The 20,286-nt window shown below is 33.9% G+C and overlaps 2 protein-coding genes across 2 annotated transcripts; both read right to left on the reverse strand.

Moving 5' to 3' along the window:
- Nucleotides 1-351: 351 nt before the first annotated feature.
- Nucleotides 352-2,752, reverse strand: LOC131934823 (uncharacterized). The gene is made up of 4 exons (XM_059290950.1): nucleotides 2,664-2,752; nucleotides 2,253-2,432; nucleotides 1,662-1,838; nucleotides 352-1,304 (listed from the first exon to the last, which is right to left on the reverse strand). Exons 1-4 carry the CDS (start codon nucleotides 2,704-2,706, stop codon nucleotides 352-354), a joined length of 1,353 nt encoding a protein of 450 aa, XP_059146933.1. The 5' UTR covers nucleotides 2,707-2,752.
- Nucleotides 2,753-7,406: 4,654 nt separating this feature from the next.
- LOC131934850 (uncharacterized) lies at nucleotides 7,407-18,657 on the reverse strand. Its single transcript, XM_059290994.1, has 4 exons — nucleotides 18,596-18,657; nucleotides 18,184-18,363; nucleotides 14,703-14,870; nucleotides 7,407-8,014 (listed from the first exon to the last, which is right to left on the reverse strand). Exons 1-4 carry the CDS (start codon nucleotides 18,636-18,638, stop codon nucleotides 7,407-7,409), a joined length of 999 nt encoding a protein of 332 aa, XP_059146977.1. The 5' UTR covers nucleotides 18,639-18,657.
- Between the last annotated feature and the right edge of the window lie 1,629 nt (nucleotides 18,658-20,286).

Genomic DNA, 20,286 nt, shown 5'->3' on the forward strand with positions numbered 1-20,286 from the left:
ATATATATACAGAATGAGAAGTGAGACATAGTGTTATAATCAAAGTTGATGAAACCGTCTGATGAGGCTATGTGGAGAATACTATTCGGAGCATGAGGCTTTATAGTTCTAATTGTTGGAGTGTAAGTTCATAGGATGCAGGTGCTAGTCCGAGTAGACGTACAGATAGCATGCGTATGGCATTTTGTTGTTGTCATAATAGCTTAAACACATTATTTGTAATGAAATCGTGTGTCCTGTTTATTTTATATTTTTCTATAATTATTTTCATCTTCCAGCTACCTCATTACATAACATGTAGTGTTGTGTGAATCTCTGACACAGCAGTTTTGTGTTTATATGATTGTTTGATTAATATGTCGGCACAGTAGATTGGCATGTAGGACACACATGTAGAGCAGCGTTTGTTTGTGTTGTTGTTAGATATGGCTGGACGTGGTACTGTGAGGTTGTTTGACGTCCAGGGTACAGACTTGTGTAGGATGGCGGGTCATAATGAGGCACGGTCATGCTGGTCCGTGTATCTCTTTGATTCAGGTTGGACGTATTATGATCTGGACAAAAGGATGCGTGTAGGTGAGATGGTGCGTGATAATCACGCACGGTCATGCTGGTCCGTGTATCTCTTTGATTCAGGTTGGACGTATTATGATCTGGACAAAAGGATGCGTGTAGGTGAGATGGTGCGTGATAATCACGCACGGTCATGCTGGTCCGTGTATCTCTTTGATTCAGGTTGGACGTATTATGATCTGGACAAAAGGATGCGTGTAGGTGAGATGGTGCGTGATAATCACGCACGGTCATGCTGGCCCGTGTATCTCTTTGATTCAGGTTGGACGTTTGATGAACTGGACGAACGGATGAGTCTAGGCAAGATGGTGTGTGATGATACGAAGTATTCGAGACGCTCGGAATCGAACCAGGTACTGAAGCCGTGTTGGAGTTATTAATAACCTGACCTCTCTTATTCAAATTTGACGAAGTGTTAGCAGGACGAACGGATTTGTTTCGACTAGACTTTGTGTGTCGAGCTGGGGTATTCGAGGTGATCGGACGAAAACTTGGAATGTGAACTGTGTTTGAGTTAGTCATGACATGATTCTCTGTTTGATGCGAAGGTACTGGTACAGTGAAGATGGAGTCACGGTTATTCAAGGTGTGTGAATTAGATCTTTCAGACCTCGTTCTTTTGAGTCGGATATGTTTGCGACAGGCACATGCTATTATTATTGCTAAAATGGGCAGCCCTACTCCCAATGGGATAATGAATTTTAGGAGAAAAGATGGATCGCTTGGTTCCACTGTGGAAAAATGTAAAACATTTGTTATACTTATAAAACTCTTTTATCTAACTGTATATATAAGTGTTAGTATTATTCCCGATTTGTGACGTATTTCGTTAGTTATTTTTAAATCACATCTAGCTTTAAATATTTCAATTTTAAAAACAAAATTTTCTTCAAGTCTCAAAAACCTCGCATTTCTTCCTATAATGCGAAGTAAATAATATATTGCATATTCAATTAATATTTTAAAATGTTATCATTTTGCAAATACGTTTGCTGGATACAATCTGGATAATCTCTTCAGTATATTTTTATTACAATATCTTAACACAACCTACTTGGCTTCTATGCAAGCATTGGAAACAAACTTACCTCCAAATGAAAAACTGCATACAACACTTTCAAAGAATGATTGTTGATCAAAGCCATACAAGCATGTTACATGTTGCATGTCTTTTGTTAGGCGTTCTATATTCAGGGTGATGGACATATCAGCAGAACGGTAATAACTGTTGTAATCTTTAACTCGAAGTAACGCCTGAAAGTTGCCTGAAAATATCAAGTTTTCTTTTTAGGTTATAAGCACCTATTTATATACAGACATATAGTCACACAGACAGACGCACAAACACACACAGAAATACAAACGCAGGCACTAACGCATACGGTCACATAGACACACACACGGACACAAAGCACACTGATAGTTATACACAAACACACAGACACACACCCACACGCATGCAAACACATACTGACATTTACTGTAACACCCAAACTCAAACGCACGAACACATACGAGCATGCTCACACACACACACAGGCACACAGACCAACACACAGTCAGATAAACATCCGTTGCAATATATTTTTAACGTGTAACAATTGCACATTGCAAAACTGAATTGTTTAATTTAGGAATCTTATTTCGAAAGTTAGCATAAGCACATCACACAATCTTACTCCGATCGTAGTTTACTTGGCAAGTATATGATTTATCGCAATCGGCAATGTTTATTGTTGTTCCATTCAATGTTATCAAGTTCCATCGAATGCTCGAAAAGAATACTTTGTTTAGATCCATTTCACACAAAAATGGGTCTCCTTCTTTTACATAAAACGTCCTTGCTTGACACAAAAGTACTGGGAAAAAATATTTCTTTGGTAGCGTTTACAAAAAACAAAAGAATATATATATATATATATATATATATATATATATATATATATATATATATATATATATATATATATATATATATATATATATATATATATACTTCTTTTAATTACACCCCGAATGGAGAAAGAAGTATTCTATAACTACTATTTAATCTTAGAATAAATATTATGCAATAAAATAGCAATTATTACCAATGCAGCTATGTAGCCATACATAGAAAACACTATGCTTCATGACTGATACCTTGATTAAAGTGGTGAATTACTGAAAGAAGATTGATCATTATGTATAACCATCTTGTGGAGACGATAAATAGAACTAAATAGTCGCACCTATCACGTTTTATTTGCTTGAAGTGTGATCTCGGTAAATTGAGTTAATTTTTATTTAACAGTTTAACTAACAAAAGTCACTCAAACACTTAATTTATATATGAACTATACTCGGTTTAAAATGTTACAACTGACGTCTAGGTATCTAGCTATGTGAATGTATGTTTATTAATAAACATTTTTTCAAAATATTCTTTATAGTCTGTTTTATATGTAAAAAAACTAAAGGCTTGTAAAGGCTCGATTGTGAAGTCATTATTACAAAATCTTTACAACGACAACAAGTTACTATGGATATGAATTATATTCTTAAATTCTTTGTCTTTAATCTTTTCAAGAAAATATATAATCACAACGGTTCCAGGGGCAATTGTGCTGTTACTAAACCTATTGAACCGTCGTTTAGGTCAGCCAATCGTGAGAGCGTTTACAAGACAAACGTGTAGGTCTAGTTCGATACGTTTTATTGTACTTCTATTTTTCTGTGTTATTTCTCTGTGTGTTGTGTTTTGTTAATCAGAAAATATTTTGTACTTAATGGTTAAACAATTAAAGCGGGTGTGTGTGATCTCATCTACATTTTTCGAATATTCTTATATAACCTTATGGGGGGGGGGTGGCAACTAAGGATATAGATATAATATTTAATCAATTTCTAAATACTTAAACTTTTAAAAATAAAATATAATCTCGTAGGTACAATTGCACACAATTGAACAGCAAACACAGACTTGCGTACAAAATTGCAAAACTATATTTTTCCGACTCAGGGAAGTGTAAAACGTCGATCTTTGTGAAAATCTCGATTTCGAATTTTTGCATGATTACAATACTTCCTCTATACTTCGTATACGAGAAAGTAAAAAAAAGAGAGAAAAATATGTGTTACCGTTCATAGAATCAAAATATGTTTTATCAAGATATATATGGAGACACGTTTTCAAGTATTTAAATATGAGATATAAAAGATTCCCTAGCATCTACACTGTATTTGATTCGATTTTTATAGATGTGTAAACAATTTTAATGTAGAAAATCGCAGTCTGCCAATTTGTGATCTCAATTTTAAACAAAAAAATAATTTTCACAGAATTGATGTTTGGGTTGTTATGTTTGTTTATTTTCTTTATTAAGTATAATCACGCCTCTTTGTGACTAGCCGTTTTTTTTTAACTGTGTAAAAATCCGTACTTGTGTTTGCATTTATGTTTTGTGTCTCATTTTTATTTTCTAATTGTTTTTTAAAATTGTGTGCACGATAAATCAAGCGTTGTGAAAGTAAACTACACCAAAATACAACACAATAGTACATGATAGAAAACTACAGTATTTACGACCGACTACACATATTAATAAAAAGCAACTAAGGGTTCTATCGCTAAAATAAAATGTTGAAAATTAAATTTTAGGGTGAATTCATAATGTCATTTTTATTGTACAACTATTAAAACACTGATAAAAGCTAGATTTTCGTATGAATATAAACAAGTCACAAAATAAAACTTAATTTTAAAACTGTCTTTTATTTTAACATGAAGATGACTTACGTGTATCTATCCCGAATATCCCGACTATCCCGACTCTCTGAACTACACAGCTTTCCGCAAGGTTTGCTGTTACGATCTTGCAAGCACACAACAACTGTCTTTTGCTTTAACATGAAAATGACTTACATCTATCTATCCCGAATATCCCGACTATCCCGACTCTCTGAACTACACAGCTTTCCGCAAGGTTTGCTGTTACGATCTTGCAAGTAAAGATCAGCACACAACAACTGTCTTTTGCTTTAACATGAAAATGACTTACATCTATCTATCCCGAATATCCTGACTATCCCGACTCTCTGAACTACACAGTTTTCCGCAAGGTTTGCTGTTACGATCTTGCAAGTAAAGATCAGCACAACTGTGTGGCGTCTATATTCTATAATTAAACCAGGCTAACTAGTCTAACGGTCACGGTTTAATGAATACCACGGAGTCGCGTGTAGTGATGTAATGATCGTTTGTAGAGATGTAAGGGTAGTGTGTAGTGATGTAAGGGTAGTTTTAAGTGTTGTAAGGGTCGTTTGTTTATCGTTTGGGTAACTTGTAGTGATGAAATGGTAGTACGTAGTGATGTAATGGTTGCTTGTAGGGATGTAAGGGTAGTGTTTAGTGATGTAAGGGTAGTTTTAAGTGTTGTAAGGGTCGTTTGTAGTGATGTAAACGCTGCTTGTACGGATGTAAGTTCGTAAGTAGTGTTGTAATTGTCGTTTGTAGTAATGTAAGAATAATTTGTTAGCGTCTAATGGGTTGCAAAATTGTATATAGACGTTGCAAGTGGTTAGGCGAAATATAAGAATTGATTTTAGGTATGTATGTGTCGTCTGTTGTTGATAATGTTATGTAAGTTAGTAATGTAGCACTATGCCTAAAGCTGATATATTCTATATTGTAATAAAATATGCATTGGATATTTTATTATACGATGTTTTTTATGAATATATTCCTTGAATTCTTCTGTTATTAATATACATATGTATGTAGATATTATTACTATTTTCCTATAATAGGAATATATATTTCAATCCTAATACACAGAGAATCTCAATATTTAGCAACTTTTAAAGCTATGTAATAATGATTACGCTTTTCTATGTTTAAGCAGTTGATTTTCAACATTTAGCAAACCTTTTTTTTTTTTACATTTTAATGTAAGTATGGGACGGAGTGGTCTAGTGGTAGAGAGCTGGACTGCTAACTCGTAAGTCTCGAGTTCGAATCCGGGTTCAAGTCAGTAGACCATCCCTGATTCCACCCTACTCTGATGGGTACCTAACTCACGTTAGGGAGAGTAAAGGCGGTTGGGCATAGCGCTGACCACACTATCTCTTCACTATCTCTTCATATGCCGAGGTCACAGAAACAAATGAACTCTACTTCACTTGCCCCATAGACCGTCAGGTTTGAAATGGAATCTTTTTTTTTTACTTAACAAGCTTAGATCCATATCCTAAAATAGTAATATAAAAAAAAATAATTAAAGAAAATAATAGTGTGAACATTTTTATTTTCAATTAAATAATCTTAAAAAACTACATATTTTTATTATTAAAGCTGTATGTTTAATTAAGACTAATACATGTTACTTTTACTTTTCAAAATGTAGATGTCTAATAATACTCTTAATTCTGCAACAACTTAAAAAAAAGTTCGGGTTAAGCACTAATTGAAGGGAATAATTTTGAGGTTGACAAAGTTGTGGTTTACCGTATGTTAGAATGTATTTAAGAAACTTCCTAGAGTGCCCCATAATTTCCTACATACCCATTATGGTGTCTAAATGAAATATTTTTTTATGTGATTCGAAAGCTAAGCATATTATAATTTAATATAACTAATAATGTATATACAAGAAAAGAGATTTGGTCATTATACAATTCAACATTGAACATTTTATTGTAAATATTTTCATGTAAATCTACGAAATGAAAGCTCAAAATATATACACATTGTCTTAAAATAGCATTTCAAAAACTTCGTGCAAGACTTTAAAATGTTCTTGGATATTGCCTTCGATGTCTTACATTCTTAATAATATTCGACCAAACAGCTTTCAAAATAAAAATAAACTTAGCCTGCGACGCGACAATAGAACAAATGAAATGTAACATAAGGGATTTACTAAAACAGAACTTGGTAGCATAATTGGAATGTATACACACCAGATTTAACAATCTGGTATAATGTTAAAAAGCACATTATAGAAAACCCAGTCCAATGCATGGTTCACTGGATAAATACTTTGAATACAACATTAACAATGTACTTAAATGTATAAGACACAGGATTCTTATATTATACACATTAGAAAGCACCGTCTGTAAAAAAACAATGATAAAAATGTATTTTAGTACAATGCTTATTAGCACTATAAACTTAGATCATAGAAAATCCTTCCTATGTGCACATTTGTGTCATCATTTATTTTTGTTTAAATTATAGTAATAGCAAGACCCTAGAAAGATTTATATGCACTTGTTAACTTTTCAGTAATAATATGTAGGTGTTTTAGTGTCGACTTTTCGATCCTGTGTTCAGCAATTATGTTTTAATGTATGTGTGTAATATTGTATCCATTTAAGAATAAGGTAGGTTGTGTAATGAATATTTCGAATATAGTTGTATTAATTTATGTCACATTTTTGACATAGCGTTAAGAGCAAAGATAAAAAACTAATGTATTGAATACTGTACAGGCCTGCATAGTGTATCTGAGTGTGATTGTTTTCTTTTTTTATTGGTATTTGTATTAGCAAAACATGTTGTAGAGCACTCTGTATATTGCAATTTATTAGTATTCAATTTATTTTACATTGTCTTTCTTCATTTAGTTCTGAATACATCATGTTTTGTCAGATTTGGATTCCCTCCACTAAAATACATCTGTGTTTGTATCCGATTGTTATTGCAAGGTCGCAAATGGTAACTGCCGTTAAGAACACGCATTATGTTTAACACTGTTTGTACCTGCTTTTGTATTACAGGGAATAGCCTTATCGAGTGACGTTGTTTTACGTAAGTTGACGCTTTGCCGTGACGTTGTGTGACGAATAGGTTAAACAGAACTGAAAAGGCTAGAATATGATGGTGGATAATCGTCAGACATCCGAAGGTTATTCTGCTGACCTCTTTCGTTCAAGTTGGAGTTTCGATGTGACGTTGTGTGACGTGAGTTGATGCTTTGCCGTGACGTTGTGTGACGTGTATTAACGCTTTGCCGTGACGTTGTGTGACGAATAGGTAAAACAGAACGGAAAAGGCTAGAATATGATGGTGGATAATCGTCAGACATTCGTAAGTTATTCTGTTGACCTCTTTCGTTCAAGTTGGAGTTTCGATGTGACGTTGTGTTACGAAGAGGGATGTTTGAGGTGAGGGGAGGTGTACTGAAAGAGGTAGTCGACTGAGACAATATGGACTCAGTCTGTGTTTCTGTATGATGCAGATTCGAAGATTGCTCAACCGTGAAGATAGTGTTCGTGTCTTGGTTACGCATGGTGCGAGTATGTGCTTTTCTAGCATTTTCTTTTCGTAGTTGACAAATGAACAAAAAGGCAACCCTAATTACTAACAAGAGTGTCAACCCTCCTACCAAACCTATGACTATAACAATTATTATTGAGCTATCAAAATCTGTTTTTTCCGGAGAATATGTTGGTGGCACTGTGAAAAAAAATACATTATGTGTTATTAGAAAATTCTAATTAATTTATATACATTCAGTTAATGCTAATATTAAACAGTTTGTTAGAGTTATTAACTACAGTTTATTTATAAATATAGTTTCTTTTTCTACCTTGGGTCACATAAAGTTATTTCATACTATGCACAACGAAACATTAAACTAACTGACTCTTTAGAAACTGATTATTAACATTCTAGATATAGGTAAAGCTAGATCTAGATCTAGATGTAAAATACGGCTTACTTAGGCTTAAGTCTAGTTTTTTCTAGATCTAGAATCTAGATACATAAATCCCTTGTATTCTCGAATTAGATCATCAGTAAAGCTAAAAAACAAAGATTTATATCGAACTAGCGTACCCGACTCACGCGCGTTGCCGCGGGGATAGAATAAAGTTTGACGAAATATATTAGAAGGATTTCACCAACGCGTTACCAATCATATGTTCTTAGACGCGTGACTTTCTTTTCTAAAAATGAGTTATTTAAATGTAAACAATGCCTGCGCTTGGATCATAAATATCAGGACACGTGTTTACCTACACTACCGCATTAAAACCTTGAGTGTACATTAATCACTCACCGAAATAATATGGTACACTTCGGTGACCGCCCATGTGTCAGAGACGTGAGGGGCGCTCTCATGAGCCCTCACCCCCCAATTACACCACCCATGGCTCCTTAAAATTAACAGGCGCCATCGTGCCAAATAGCATCCTGTCAACAATGATGCAGATTGCGTCATTCGTTAAAGTGACACAAATGAACAGGATTTGTTATTTAACACGTAAAAAATTATTTGACGTGTTTTAAACATCAGTGTGTAGGAGTCGGTGTGGTCGAGTTACTAAACTGAAAAGTCTCGAGTTCGAACCCTCGGGCAGATGAGGCTCGTTAGCTGGGGACAACCACTTTTCTAGGAGAGACAACTCCAAAACTTAAACAACTGCTGCCTTGTAGTTTGTTCTTGGTTGGACAAAGGCTATGGAAGCAAATCCAAAAAGAAAAGCAGGCTGAAATCGGAGTCAATGGCCTCAATGGCGCATAACCAGTTGACACGTAACGGTTAATTGTGTTGGAGGCGTGGTCGAGTCGGCAAAAAGCTCATGGTTGATAAATTCGAACAAAAGTCTCGAGTTCAAACCCACTGGCAGATAAATCTCGATCCCCTTCAACACTAATAATTCAGAACGAAGAAGAAAGAAGAAGAAACATCAGTGTGACTGATGCAATATATTAACGTTACCAACGGTCTATTCTTAGATGCTCGATCTCAATTTCTGATTGGATTATTTAAAAATATATGCTAATTGCATCATTCGCAAAGTGACGAATATATTTGGATTTTCTATGAACAAAAAGAAACATCCCAGTTAATAATCTAACCTTGGTTAATTTTTCTGATTATTAAAATAAAACGTATTACATGGCCCTCAGCGTCCCATGTGAGCCTTTGGGGGCAGAAACAGACATTTTAATTTGCAGCCTAATCGCACTCTACCTGGGCCACAGAGAACACGCCTGATTCAATTTAGTAAGCGTTTGTAACGCCCCATCCTATCCATTGTCTATCACACTGTTTAGACCGAACGTATTCACTTTAGCGCTCACGTGAAAAACCAGGGCGCCAAATCGCATCCTGCCGGGGTGCCACCCCTGCGAATTTGAAAATGTTTTAGCGGTGTCACGGCAATTCACTTTTATTATTTTTATATACGGTATATAGAGAAAAATCGCACCCTGCCGTGGCGTCGCCTTTGTAAAATTAAAAATTAATTTCTTGCATAACCCTTCCCCAAAGTGTTCTAATCAACTCCCCAAAGTTTGACGGCGATTAGATGAACTGTGTAAATCTGCAATCGACTATTGTTTTTATATACCATATATAGAGAGAAAACAAATCGCGCCCTACCGGAGCGCCACCCCTGCGAATTTGAAAACGTATTTTAAGTAGAAACCTCCCCAGGAATATTCTTAACATCTTCCAAAAGTTTTATTGCGATCGTGTGAACGGTGTCACTGCAATTCACTTTTAGAATTTTTAGATACTGTATATAGAGGAAAATCGCACCCTCCCGTGGCGTCGCCCTTGCGAAATTAAAAATGACTTTTTACAGAACCCTTCCCTGAATTGCTCTAATCAACTTCCCAAAGTTTGACGATGGTTGGATTAACAGTGTGAATCTGCAGCCGACTCTTATTTTTTATAGACCGTATATAGAGAAAAAACAAATCGCGCCCTGCCGGGGCGCCTCCCCTGCGAATTTGAATTTTTTTCCCCGCAAAAACCTCCCCAGGAATATTCTTAACAATTTCCCCAAAGTTCGACGGCGATGTGATAAGTGGTGTGGTAATGCATAAAAGACACACAAACACAAACACACACACACACATATATTGCTTTATATATATATATATATATATATATATATATATATATATATAGAGAGAGAGAGAGAGAGAGAGAGAGAGAGAGAGAGAGAGAGATAGATATTTAAGGACTAAAGTAGTTTTAAAAAAAACAATGTATCGTGATTTTATAATTGTTTTTTTTTTTAACTAATCAATTTTGGTTTGACCTAGATTCTAGATCAATAACTAAATCTATTACTTTTCCTTCCTTCAACATCTGATCTGTAGATGTAGAGTAATTTATTCTAGTGTTGGAACCAAATAAAAAAATAGCAAACGGAGGTATCGTTAAAGCTATAGCCAATAGAACATTTTGCTTTATAATGCTTAAATTTTTGAATGGGTAACAGATAATCTATGGAAGCCCTCATACTTGTAAAAAAAAAGGATCATGTGATGTCACTATAAGTAAAGCCATTGTTCTGAACTATTAAATTAATTAACGTCTTTATATAAATTTGTTATAAATTGTTTGGTAGAAAAGAACATTATTATCTACCCAAATAATTTTTTTCAGCTCTACACATAATGCAGATTCTTTCATGTAACTAAACATACAAACAAATGTGGAGTATGGATGGATGGATTGATGGATGGACGGACGGACGGACGGACAGAGACATACAGACAAAGACAGACAGACACATACAGACAGACAGACATCGGTCAGACAGCGGTCAGACAGACATCAGACAGACAGACATCCAGACAGACAGACAGACAGACATCCAGACAGACAGACAGACAGACAGACAGACAGACAGACAGACAGACAGACAGACAGACAGACAGACAGACAGACAGACAGACAGACAGACAGACAGACAGACAGACAGACAGACAGACAGACAGACAGACAGACAGACAGACAGACAGACAGACAGACAGACAGACAGACAGACAGACAGACAGACTGACAGACAGACAGACAGGCAGGCAGGCAGGCAGGCAGGCAGGCAGGCAGGCAGGCAGGCAGGCAGGCAGGCAGGCAGGCAGGCAGGCAGGCAGGCAGGCAGGCAGGCAGGCAGACAGACAGACAGACAGACAGACAGACAGACAGACAGACAGACAGGACAGACGGGACAGACAGACAGACAGACAGGACGCTTATTTATTGACTTTAAAAAAAAACGTGTACATTCATGTATTTATAGCAGGTTCATAATCGTTTAAAATACTACTAAAGATACATAACCTAAAATATTTTTCAGGTTAGTCTAAACAGCAAATACAGCTACACCAAACTGCACGAGATGGATTGTTATGATCAAGTTCATTTTACCAGTTATGTCAAAATTATAAATGTTTTAATGTCTTGAAGAGTGTAATGACAAGTTGATTTTAATGGTAATGTCAAAATTATAAAAGTTTTAATGTCATGAAGAGTATAATGACCAGGTGATGTCAAAATTATAAAAGTTTAATGTCATGAAAATTGTTATGAAGAGCCTCGGGACATTTTGTTTAGGGTTCATTCTTTTTTTAAATTTATTAAATCAAAAACAAACTTGGAGGATTTGGGAATTTATATTCAACAAAAAAATAATACAAACATCTACATATCAGCCTGTTATATGAACTTTAGTTAAAATGGTTTTCGACAGTTTCAATAATAACGCAGAAGCAAGAATTTTCAAAATATTTCTTATAATTTAGTTGCCTTTATTATCAAACGATTTTAAATTTTTAAATTAGAAAACAGTTTCTTTAATGTACACAAGAAAAAACTGTTATCCGTTGGAAAACGGTCTGCATGCTGTATCACGTAGCGCAACTCTCTCCGCTCAAATACATAGTTATTTTATCACACATTCCCCAAATACACATCACCAGCCGTCTATTTCAACCCTTTGAAAATATCCCAAATTCTAATACCCCATGCGACGCCCACTATCTCTATAATTAACATTTACGAAGAAAACTTGAAAACGCATCGCAGCCGTATTTTCGTGTCAACATGTCACTGTCATTAAGACACGTATCACAATCACGGTTACATTTTCACTTACTTTCACTGACTTTTTTACATTGAATGTATATTACCAGGATTCTAACTGACCAACTGAGCGTTGGTTCGATCTTAGAAGAAATTAGTTTTACTTATTACATTTGTTCTATGAAATAATATATATAAACTACACTTTTCGTCGTATATTTTTGTATATAAAGTAATTAACTACATTGTACCTAGTTAAGTACTTTTCACTACGGTTTTTAATCTTTGTTTTAATTTATATCTACAAATATATTTTCTTAAATATACAAAACATTTTAACAGCCATTTTTACTTTCTCGTATATACGAAGTATAGAGAAAGTATTGTAATCGTGCAAAAAAAAAAATCAACATTTTTGCAAATTTCGACATTTACACCTCCGTGCAATCTTGTCCATATGTGTGTGTTTATGTGTGTGTGTGTGTGTGTGTAAACACGATAACTTGAGTACCGATGATGAAATTACATATATAAGCATTATATCAAAATCGTAGATCCGTATCAACTTTTGAGAGATTTCCAATAACCGGAAGTGGAACTTTTTCTACTTTGAATTTTTCAAAAGCCTATAACTTGAGTACTATTTCAGAAAGATAAATAAAATTTCACATGTAAGTAAAAGATCTAATGTTCTGCCTTCTGTCAAATTTTGAGTAATTTCCGTTGACCAAAAGTAGTAATTTTCACTATTTCCGTTTTTAAAAAAAAAGTATGTGAATTTATAAAGTACTAATAATATTCCACACTATTATACACATCTTTATTCGGAGTTCGCTTGATGCGCAATTCTTTTTTCTATGAGATTCTATTCTATTTTTAAAAGTTTAAGTATTTAAAATGGATTAAAAATCATAACTATATTCCGAGTTCCCATCCCCTGTTGTTTTATATAAGAATATTTGAGAAAGTTTAGGGTAGATCACTCCCGGTTTAATTTTGAATTATTTTCAATATTTTAATAAAAAAGTAAAAAAAAAAGTGAGTCTTTTTCTTTCTCGTATATACAAAGTATAGAGAAAGACATGTAAACATAGTTTTGCAATCTTGTCCCTATGTCTGTGTGTGTTTCTGTACGTGTGTGAGTGTGTGTGTGTGTGTACATGTAAACGCGATAACCTGAGTACCTTTAAAGCTAGGTCAATGACATTTTTTATGTAAGTAATATATTAAAATCTTTGATTCTTATCAACTTTTGAGCGATTTCCGATAACCTGAAGTGTAACTTATTCTACTTTTATTTTTTTTAAAGCCTATAACTTGAGTACTGTTTTAGATAGATAAATTAAATTTCACACGTAAGTACAAGATGTAATTGCCTGCCTTCAGTCAAATTTTGAGTAATTTTTGTTGACAGTTAGTAGTATGTGAATTTATAAAGCACTAATAATATTCGCACTATTATACACATTTTTTGTTTTTTTTATATCTACAACACAAGAAATAAGTTTTAATTTTTTTTAAGAGATTTGTCAATGCAATGGTATTAGATACGAGTACATTGTTAGATATATTAAAGTTGTTAAATACTTTTAATTAAGCCAGTATAAAAACAGGAATAATAGTGTGACTGTGGATCCTGTTACGTGATACATTTTATTTTAATCTTGATTTTGTAAAATAAAATAATTATTTGATTTGACTGCTAACCCGTAAGTCTCGAGGTCGAATCCGGGTTCAAGTCAGTAGACCTTCCCTGAGTCCACCCAACTCTGATGGGTACCTAACTCACGTTAGGGAAAGTAATGGCGGCTGGGCTTAGTGCTGACCACACTATCTCTTCATATGCCGAGGTCACAGAAACAAGTGAACTCTACTTCACTTGCCCCATAGACCGTCAGGTTTGAAAGGGAAACTTTACTTTTACTTTTGATTTAAAGCAGTTTATGGTTGATATGTATGTGTACATTTACGCTTTAATTTAATGTTATGAAAAACTTTTCCTGCTCCTAGTTTATTAATTGTAAGTTAGCGCTTTCTGGGCTATTTTTGGCTAAGCTTCATAGTTCTGATTATGGTTAATTAACTTATACAAAACATACATTTTCAGTATAATGTCTACTGTGGAGAATATGACAAGCATTATTTTTAGTTATGAGTTGCAATACTCATTGTATTATTTATCACTTTATCTTTAGTTATATATTTTTGTTATATTTTTTGCTTGATATATCTGGATAATCTTTACATTAAAATGTTTTGCGATATTTAAAAAAAATACATCTTACTAGTAGACTTAACAGTCTTAGAGAATAGATTTACCTCCAAATTCAAAGCTGCATGAACACTCATCAAGTAGAAAAAAACGATACAAACACTTTAGCTGTCGCATATCCCTTGTAATGTGATTTACTCTCATGCTGATTAACAATATGTTAGTACGAAAAAAATTGTTGACACCTATTACTGTATTGGACGCATAAAAGTTTGCTGAAAATAGGAAGTACATAGTTTATGGTCAATCATTTACTTTAATATGAAAAACACATTGTCACACAAACACTCACGCACACGGACACACCGACAAATGGACAGACACACACACACACATATATATATATATATATATATATATATATATATATATATATATATATATATATATATATATATATATATATATATACTTCTATGGATTTAAGTGTTAGATTATTATGGTGCTCATAGTCTAAATTAGTAAGTTAAAAAATTACTATTGAAAGTGTTGGGAAATAATTTTCATTTTTCAAACTGATAGTAATAATCGGCAATGGTCATTAAACACAATTTAAAAAAAAAAATATCATCTTTTACAAAAATTCTAATTATGTCTGAAAATTATTTATATCTAGTTCTTTAGCACTTACTTCCCTTTGATTAATTAGGAAAACACCATTACTTTTCTTTATAAAACATTGCATTAGTGGAAAAGAATTTACTTTTTATTACTTTGTTTTGGTGTTGGGAAAAAATAATTACATAATTAGCGGGGATTGATCAAGTGCAAAAGTTGTAGGTATTTTACGGATAAGTTTGGAGTATTATAATTGTTCATTCGGTTTGGTTTGGCACCTACGTTCGTTTAAGTGAGTGCAAAAGACTTTGAATAAGTTGGGGTATTATAGTCGTTTATTAAGCTGAAACAGCGATGCTGCCCCGGGCTAGAATGTGGGCACTTTGCGTTTATGTTTGCGTTTGTGTTTTCTTTGTTTTTAGGTTGGGTTTGCGTTAGTGGTTGCGTTTTGATTTGGTTCGTTTTTGTTCTTTCTTTTTTCTTTTTCGTTTTGTTTTTTTTCTTTGGGTTTGTTTTTGTATTTGTGTTTGTGGTAGGTTTTGTGTTTGGATTTGGTTTGTTTTCGTTTGCTTTTTTGTTTGTGTTTTTTCTTTGGGTTTGTGTTTGTGTTTGTGGTTGGTTTTGCGTTTGGATTTGGTTTGTTTTCGTTTGCTTTTTCCTTTTTTTTTTATTTGTGTTTGTATTGGTGTTTGGGGTTGTGGTTGGGTTTGTTGTTAGGTTTTTGTTTTCGTTTGTATTTGTAATTGTGTTAGCGTAATGTTTGCGTTTTGTTGTTTTGGTTTTGGTTGGTTGTGGTTTGGGTGGGCAATGCCGGGTTTATGATGATTAATAAACACACAGGAAATGGTCTTTAACAGAAAGGTTTTTCACAGAAGCCAGAGCAGGGCCTGGCCGGGACGGCTAGTATATATATATATAACTTTTATATATTAACAATAATATTTATCCGCGATAATGGTGCAAGCTACTCTGAAAGCATTTTATAATGTAACATTTTTTCCAGTATTTTTTTTCCTGCATTATCATCTACGACAGGGGTCTCCAAACTTTTCAGTCCGAGGGCCGCATTAACTATAAAATTTCAGTTCGGGGGCCAGTTTCTTTCAGGCATGTCTTTCATTTTTCTGGGAAACGTTCCTCAGCAATCACCGACCAACGATTTTTCCTTGGACAGAAAGATCTCCGCGGGCCGGATGAAGGGACTTCGCGGGCCGCATTCGGCCCGCGGGCCGTAGTTTGGAGACCCCTGATCTACGAGAAAGAAATAGTCACAAGTATAGCAATGGCAACGCTGGCTTTTAACAGACTTGCTAAGATCTAGAAATCATCCTCACTGTAGCAGAGAACCAAAAAAAAAAGGATTTTCTGTACTCCTCTATGGAAACTAAACATGAAAGTTGAGAGCAGTCTTAGAGGCTTTAAAAGAAGATTCCTCCAACGTATTCTCATGATAAAGTGGGACGACAAAATCCCGAATAAGGAAATACGACGGACAGGCTCAAACCACATTGCCCTACAAGTACGAATGAGGACACGGCAATGGCTGGGTCATGGCCTTCGAATGAACAGAAGAAGACTCGCGAACATAGCGCTAAAATGGACTCCACCTGGAAAACAGAAGAGAGGAAGAACACTGGAAACATTAAGGAGGGAGATGGAAGAAGATGTGCAGGCTACTGGCAAAACCTGGCTTGAATTGAAGTGGTTCGCACTAGACAGAGCGGAATGGCGAAGATATGTTGCTCCATAGGGAGAGACGAGGATTTATTAAGTAAGATGAAATTATAGAAGCATGGTAAATACAAATATTTTGTGTACCCCTCTTAATACTATTATCTTAATGAAGAGTGTTATTTGATTTTTTAAAAATAATAATAAGATAAGCAAGAAATGTGTGTCTGATGATGTAGGCTCCTCAACTGCATCAAATTTTTTGTTACCCTGAGGTTGCATTAATATTTAAATACGAAATTGTTTTCGTTCTATAATCACAGGCTTAGGTAGTAACTAGCATATCTATTGGGAAAAAAACATTTTTACTTACACTATAACACTTTGGAAAGAAGTCTATTATCTAAGCATAATCTTTTCCACGTCTTAGTGTTTATTGTGAAAAAGGTGTCTCTTTCTTCCACAGTATTGATTATTGCGTATCAAATTATTTTGTGCTCTCTATGACTCTCACTTCAACCTACTTTTAGTTCTGGCTTCCTTAGCCTTAGTTTAACATTAACATTTTGCAAGATAGCCGTGTTTTTTATTTTGATATTTTCTCTACTCGATGTCTCATTGTGGGTCGTAGTCGTCAGCTGGAGAGTGTGTCGGTGGTCCGAGCTCGAGACTTATGTGTTAGGGATCGTTCGTTTACCTACTAAACTACGACTTCTCTTTTACGCAATAAAAAAATAGAAACTTTAACGTGGATTTCGGGCTAATTCCTTTTATTGGCATCGTCAGTTCTCAAAAACGACTTTCGTTACCACAAACAAGTAAGTTTCGGGACCTGTTTCTTTAGTTTTGCATTTGGCTTTATATCTTGAAAAAAAAGATATTTGTGTCTGTATTTAGCAAAGCATAAGACGTGTGCTGATTTATATATGTAGCTTTTAATAGGGCGTTTTAGAGAGTTTTCGTCTCTGATGTAGGCTTATAATACTAAAATCTTACATCTTGCAATTAAATGCATTTGTAGTGATTGCATTTTAATAAAGAGTGTTTTTGATAACTAGGAAGCTTTTATGATTTCAAATTAGCTTACGAAATATGACGACTCATTCTCTCGACATTTATTGTATAAGTGTCCATACGTTGTGCCAATGTTCAGAATCAAAGAATGTTTTTAATAAGCCACACTTAGCCTACACCTATATCTATATATACATATATGTTTTTAAGCGTAAACAACTTAAATAGATTTAAACGGCCAATGCTTACATCAGGATACTAAACATAAACAGTACTAAATCTTACTTTGATCATAGATTACAAAACACTTTTTAAATTTATCACATTTGGCGATGGTCATAGTTGTTCCATTAGCTGTAATTAAATTCCACTCAACTGGCTCAGGCCACGACTCATCATTTTTCTGTTCGCATGTAAATGAGTCTCCTTCTTTCACGTAATATGTCTTGTTCTGACAAAAAGGTACTGCAAAAAAATGCAAATATTGTATTGTTTAAAAAAAAACACTATTAAGATATAAGGATTTAGTCGTACGTATTTGATCAGTACATGCATGTATGTGGATGCGTATGCGTTAGCGTATGAAATATATCTCAGTACACGATGTAACAAGGTAAATGAAATACGAATGAAATTCTAAGTTGGATATTGAACTATCTTTTTTTTAATAACACGTAGCTTGGAAAGTAATCTTTACCTATGCAGATAAGCAGCCAAATATAGCACACACTGTGTTTCATTTCTGTTGCCTTGTATGCTGACTGGAAGAAGAGGATAGTGTTTATTAAAATCATTAGCAGTGTCGAAATGGTATTAGGACAAATATAATCTACCATCAAACGATTGTTATTACTTGAAGCAGGATCTTAATAAAATGAAATAATTAGTTTAAGCCAATAAAACCCTTATTAAAAAGAAAAAAAAAAGCTGAATTTCACAAGAATTTATTTTTGTATAAGTGAACAAAATCAGAACTAAGAAGTTTAACCAGAAAACCCACAAAGCGTTAACTTACTTTTAATAAAGTAGGAGCAAGAAAAGCTTTTTAGAACACTAAATTCAAGAGTGAATTTACATATACATATTAAACAAAAACTGCTGTAAATCAAATTATAAGGTTACTTTAAAAAATCGATGTTTAAAAAATACGTTACATGGTCGACAGGCATAAAATACGATGTCCGAGTATCATTCCTGCTTTTAAAAAAAAACTGGCGTAAAAGTATATAACAATAATGTATTAACAAATCTTTTTAAATAAGTTAAAACGTAATATTTGTGTTTTAGATATAAATAAAAACAAGTAATGTTTTATACTGTCACACGATTTTTTATTTTAAATCCATGAAACGACAATTTAGCCAACACAGCAGGTAAGACTTAATTTATTTTAAACTTTTATTAAAATATTGAAAAGAATTCGAAATGTTTTTGTTTAAAACCTGGCCGTTAAAATGTCTTGTGTTGAAGTAATATTAAATGTTTTAGAAAAAATAACGTGTGAACCTGTTATACTATACGTGATAATATTCCATATCGGTAGATAGGAAGACAAAAAAATAAACTTACTAGAATATTTAGGAAAATATATTTGTAGATTAAAATGTCGATAACAAAGATTTAACAAAACTGCAGTGAAAGGTACTGGGTGCAAAGTAGTTAATTAGTTTATATACAAAAGTATACGACGAAAAGTGTAGTTTGAATCTTAACTTGTGAGTTTAATTTAATTTTCACAATACTTCCTACTTGTCTAGATCTATTTATAGTAACGTAAACAAGCTATTGAATTTCTCCCGGTGTTGCATATTGATATAATAATGAAGTGTAGTTGTGTTCATACATTTGGTGTAAGATCATTATCGTTGTTGTTTTGTTGCTTTTAGAATGTGTGTGTGTACCTTGGCCTAACTTAACACAGTACAATAAGCTGTGCTATGTTGTGTATTCGTGTCAGACGGTTCATCTTGTTGTTTGTTTGTTGTTGTTGTTGTTTTAATCTGCTAATAAAGTCCAAATAGCTGCGTCTATGATCTATTGTGAAGGTTAATTAAGGTAAAACACTGAATTAGGTAGAGATTTTAGTATTAATACATTACAAACATTGAAGTTGAATGTAATAAACTGCTGTATAATGTATCATGAAAGTGACTTATCTACACTGTCTATATCTGCCTAGACTGAGTCCTAGCAAGTAAACATCTACACTGCCTATTACGTCACTACAATATAAATATACTAGTCAAAACCGGTTTGACAGTCACGGGTCAACGAATCCAATGGGGTCGTTTGTAGTGAAACATACGCTTCTCTGTTATATTATTAAAGATTTGATGTTAAGGATATAAAAAAAAAGTATGATTACTATTGAAGCTTTATTAATAATAA

Source organism: Physella acuta, unplaced genomic scaffold (genome assembly GCF_028476545.2).
Source record: "Physella acuta isolate Inbredline_101_S28 unplaced genomic scaffold, ASM2847654v3 ptg000118l, whole genome shotgun sequence".
In the NCBI taxonomy this organism is placed as follows: domain Eukaryota; kingdom Metazoa; phylum Mollusca; class Gastropoda; family Physidae; genus Physella; species Physella acuta.

Excerpts from the sequence above, each read along its gene's own strand:
- LOC131934850 (XM_059290994.1), bottom strand. The coding sequence starts at position 18,638 with ATGAAACACAGTGTGTGCTATATTTGGCTGCTTATCTGCATAG. Across the intron at positions 18,364-18,595 it reads TTGGCTGCTTATCTGCATAG|TACCTTTTTGTCAGAACAAG; the intron begins GTAAAGATTACT and ends ATTTTTTTGCAG. Across the intron at positions 14,871-18,183 it reads TTTTGTAATCTATGATCAAA|CAAACTTTTATGCGTCCAAT; the intron begins GTAAGATTTAGT and ends TCCTATTTTCAG.
- LOC131934823 (XM_059290950.1), bottom strand. The coding sequence starts at position 2,706 with ATGAAGCATAGTGTTTTCTATGTATGGCTACATAGCTGCATTG. Across the intron at positions 1,839-2,252 it reads CCAAGTAAACTACGATCGGA|GCAACTTTCAGGCGTTACTT; the intron begins GTAAGATTGTGT and ends TGATATTTTCAG. Across the intron at positions 1,305-1,661 it reads ATGCAGTTTTTCATTTGGAG|TGGAACCAAGCGATCCATCT; the intron begins GTAAGTTTGTTT and ends ATTTTTCCACAG.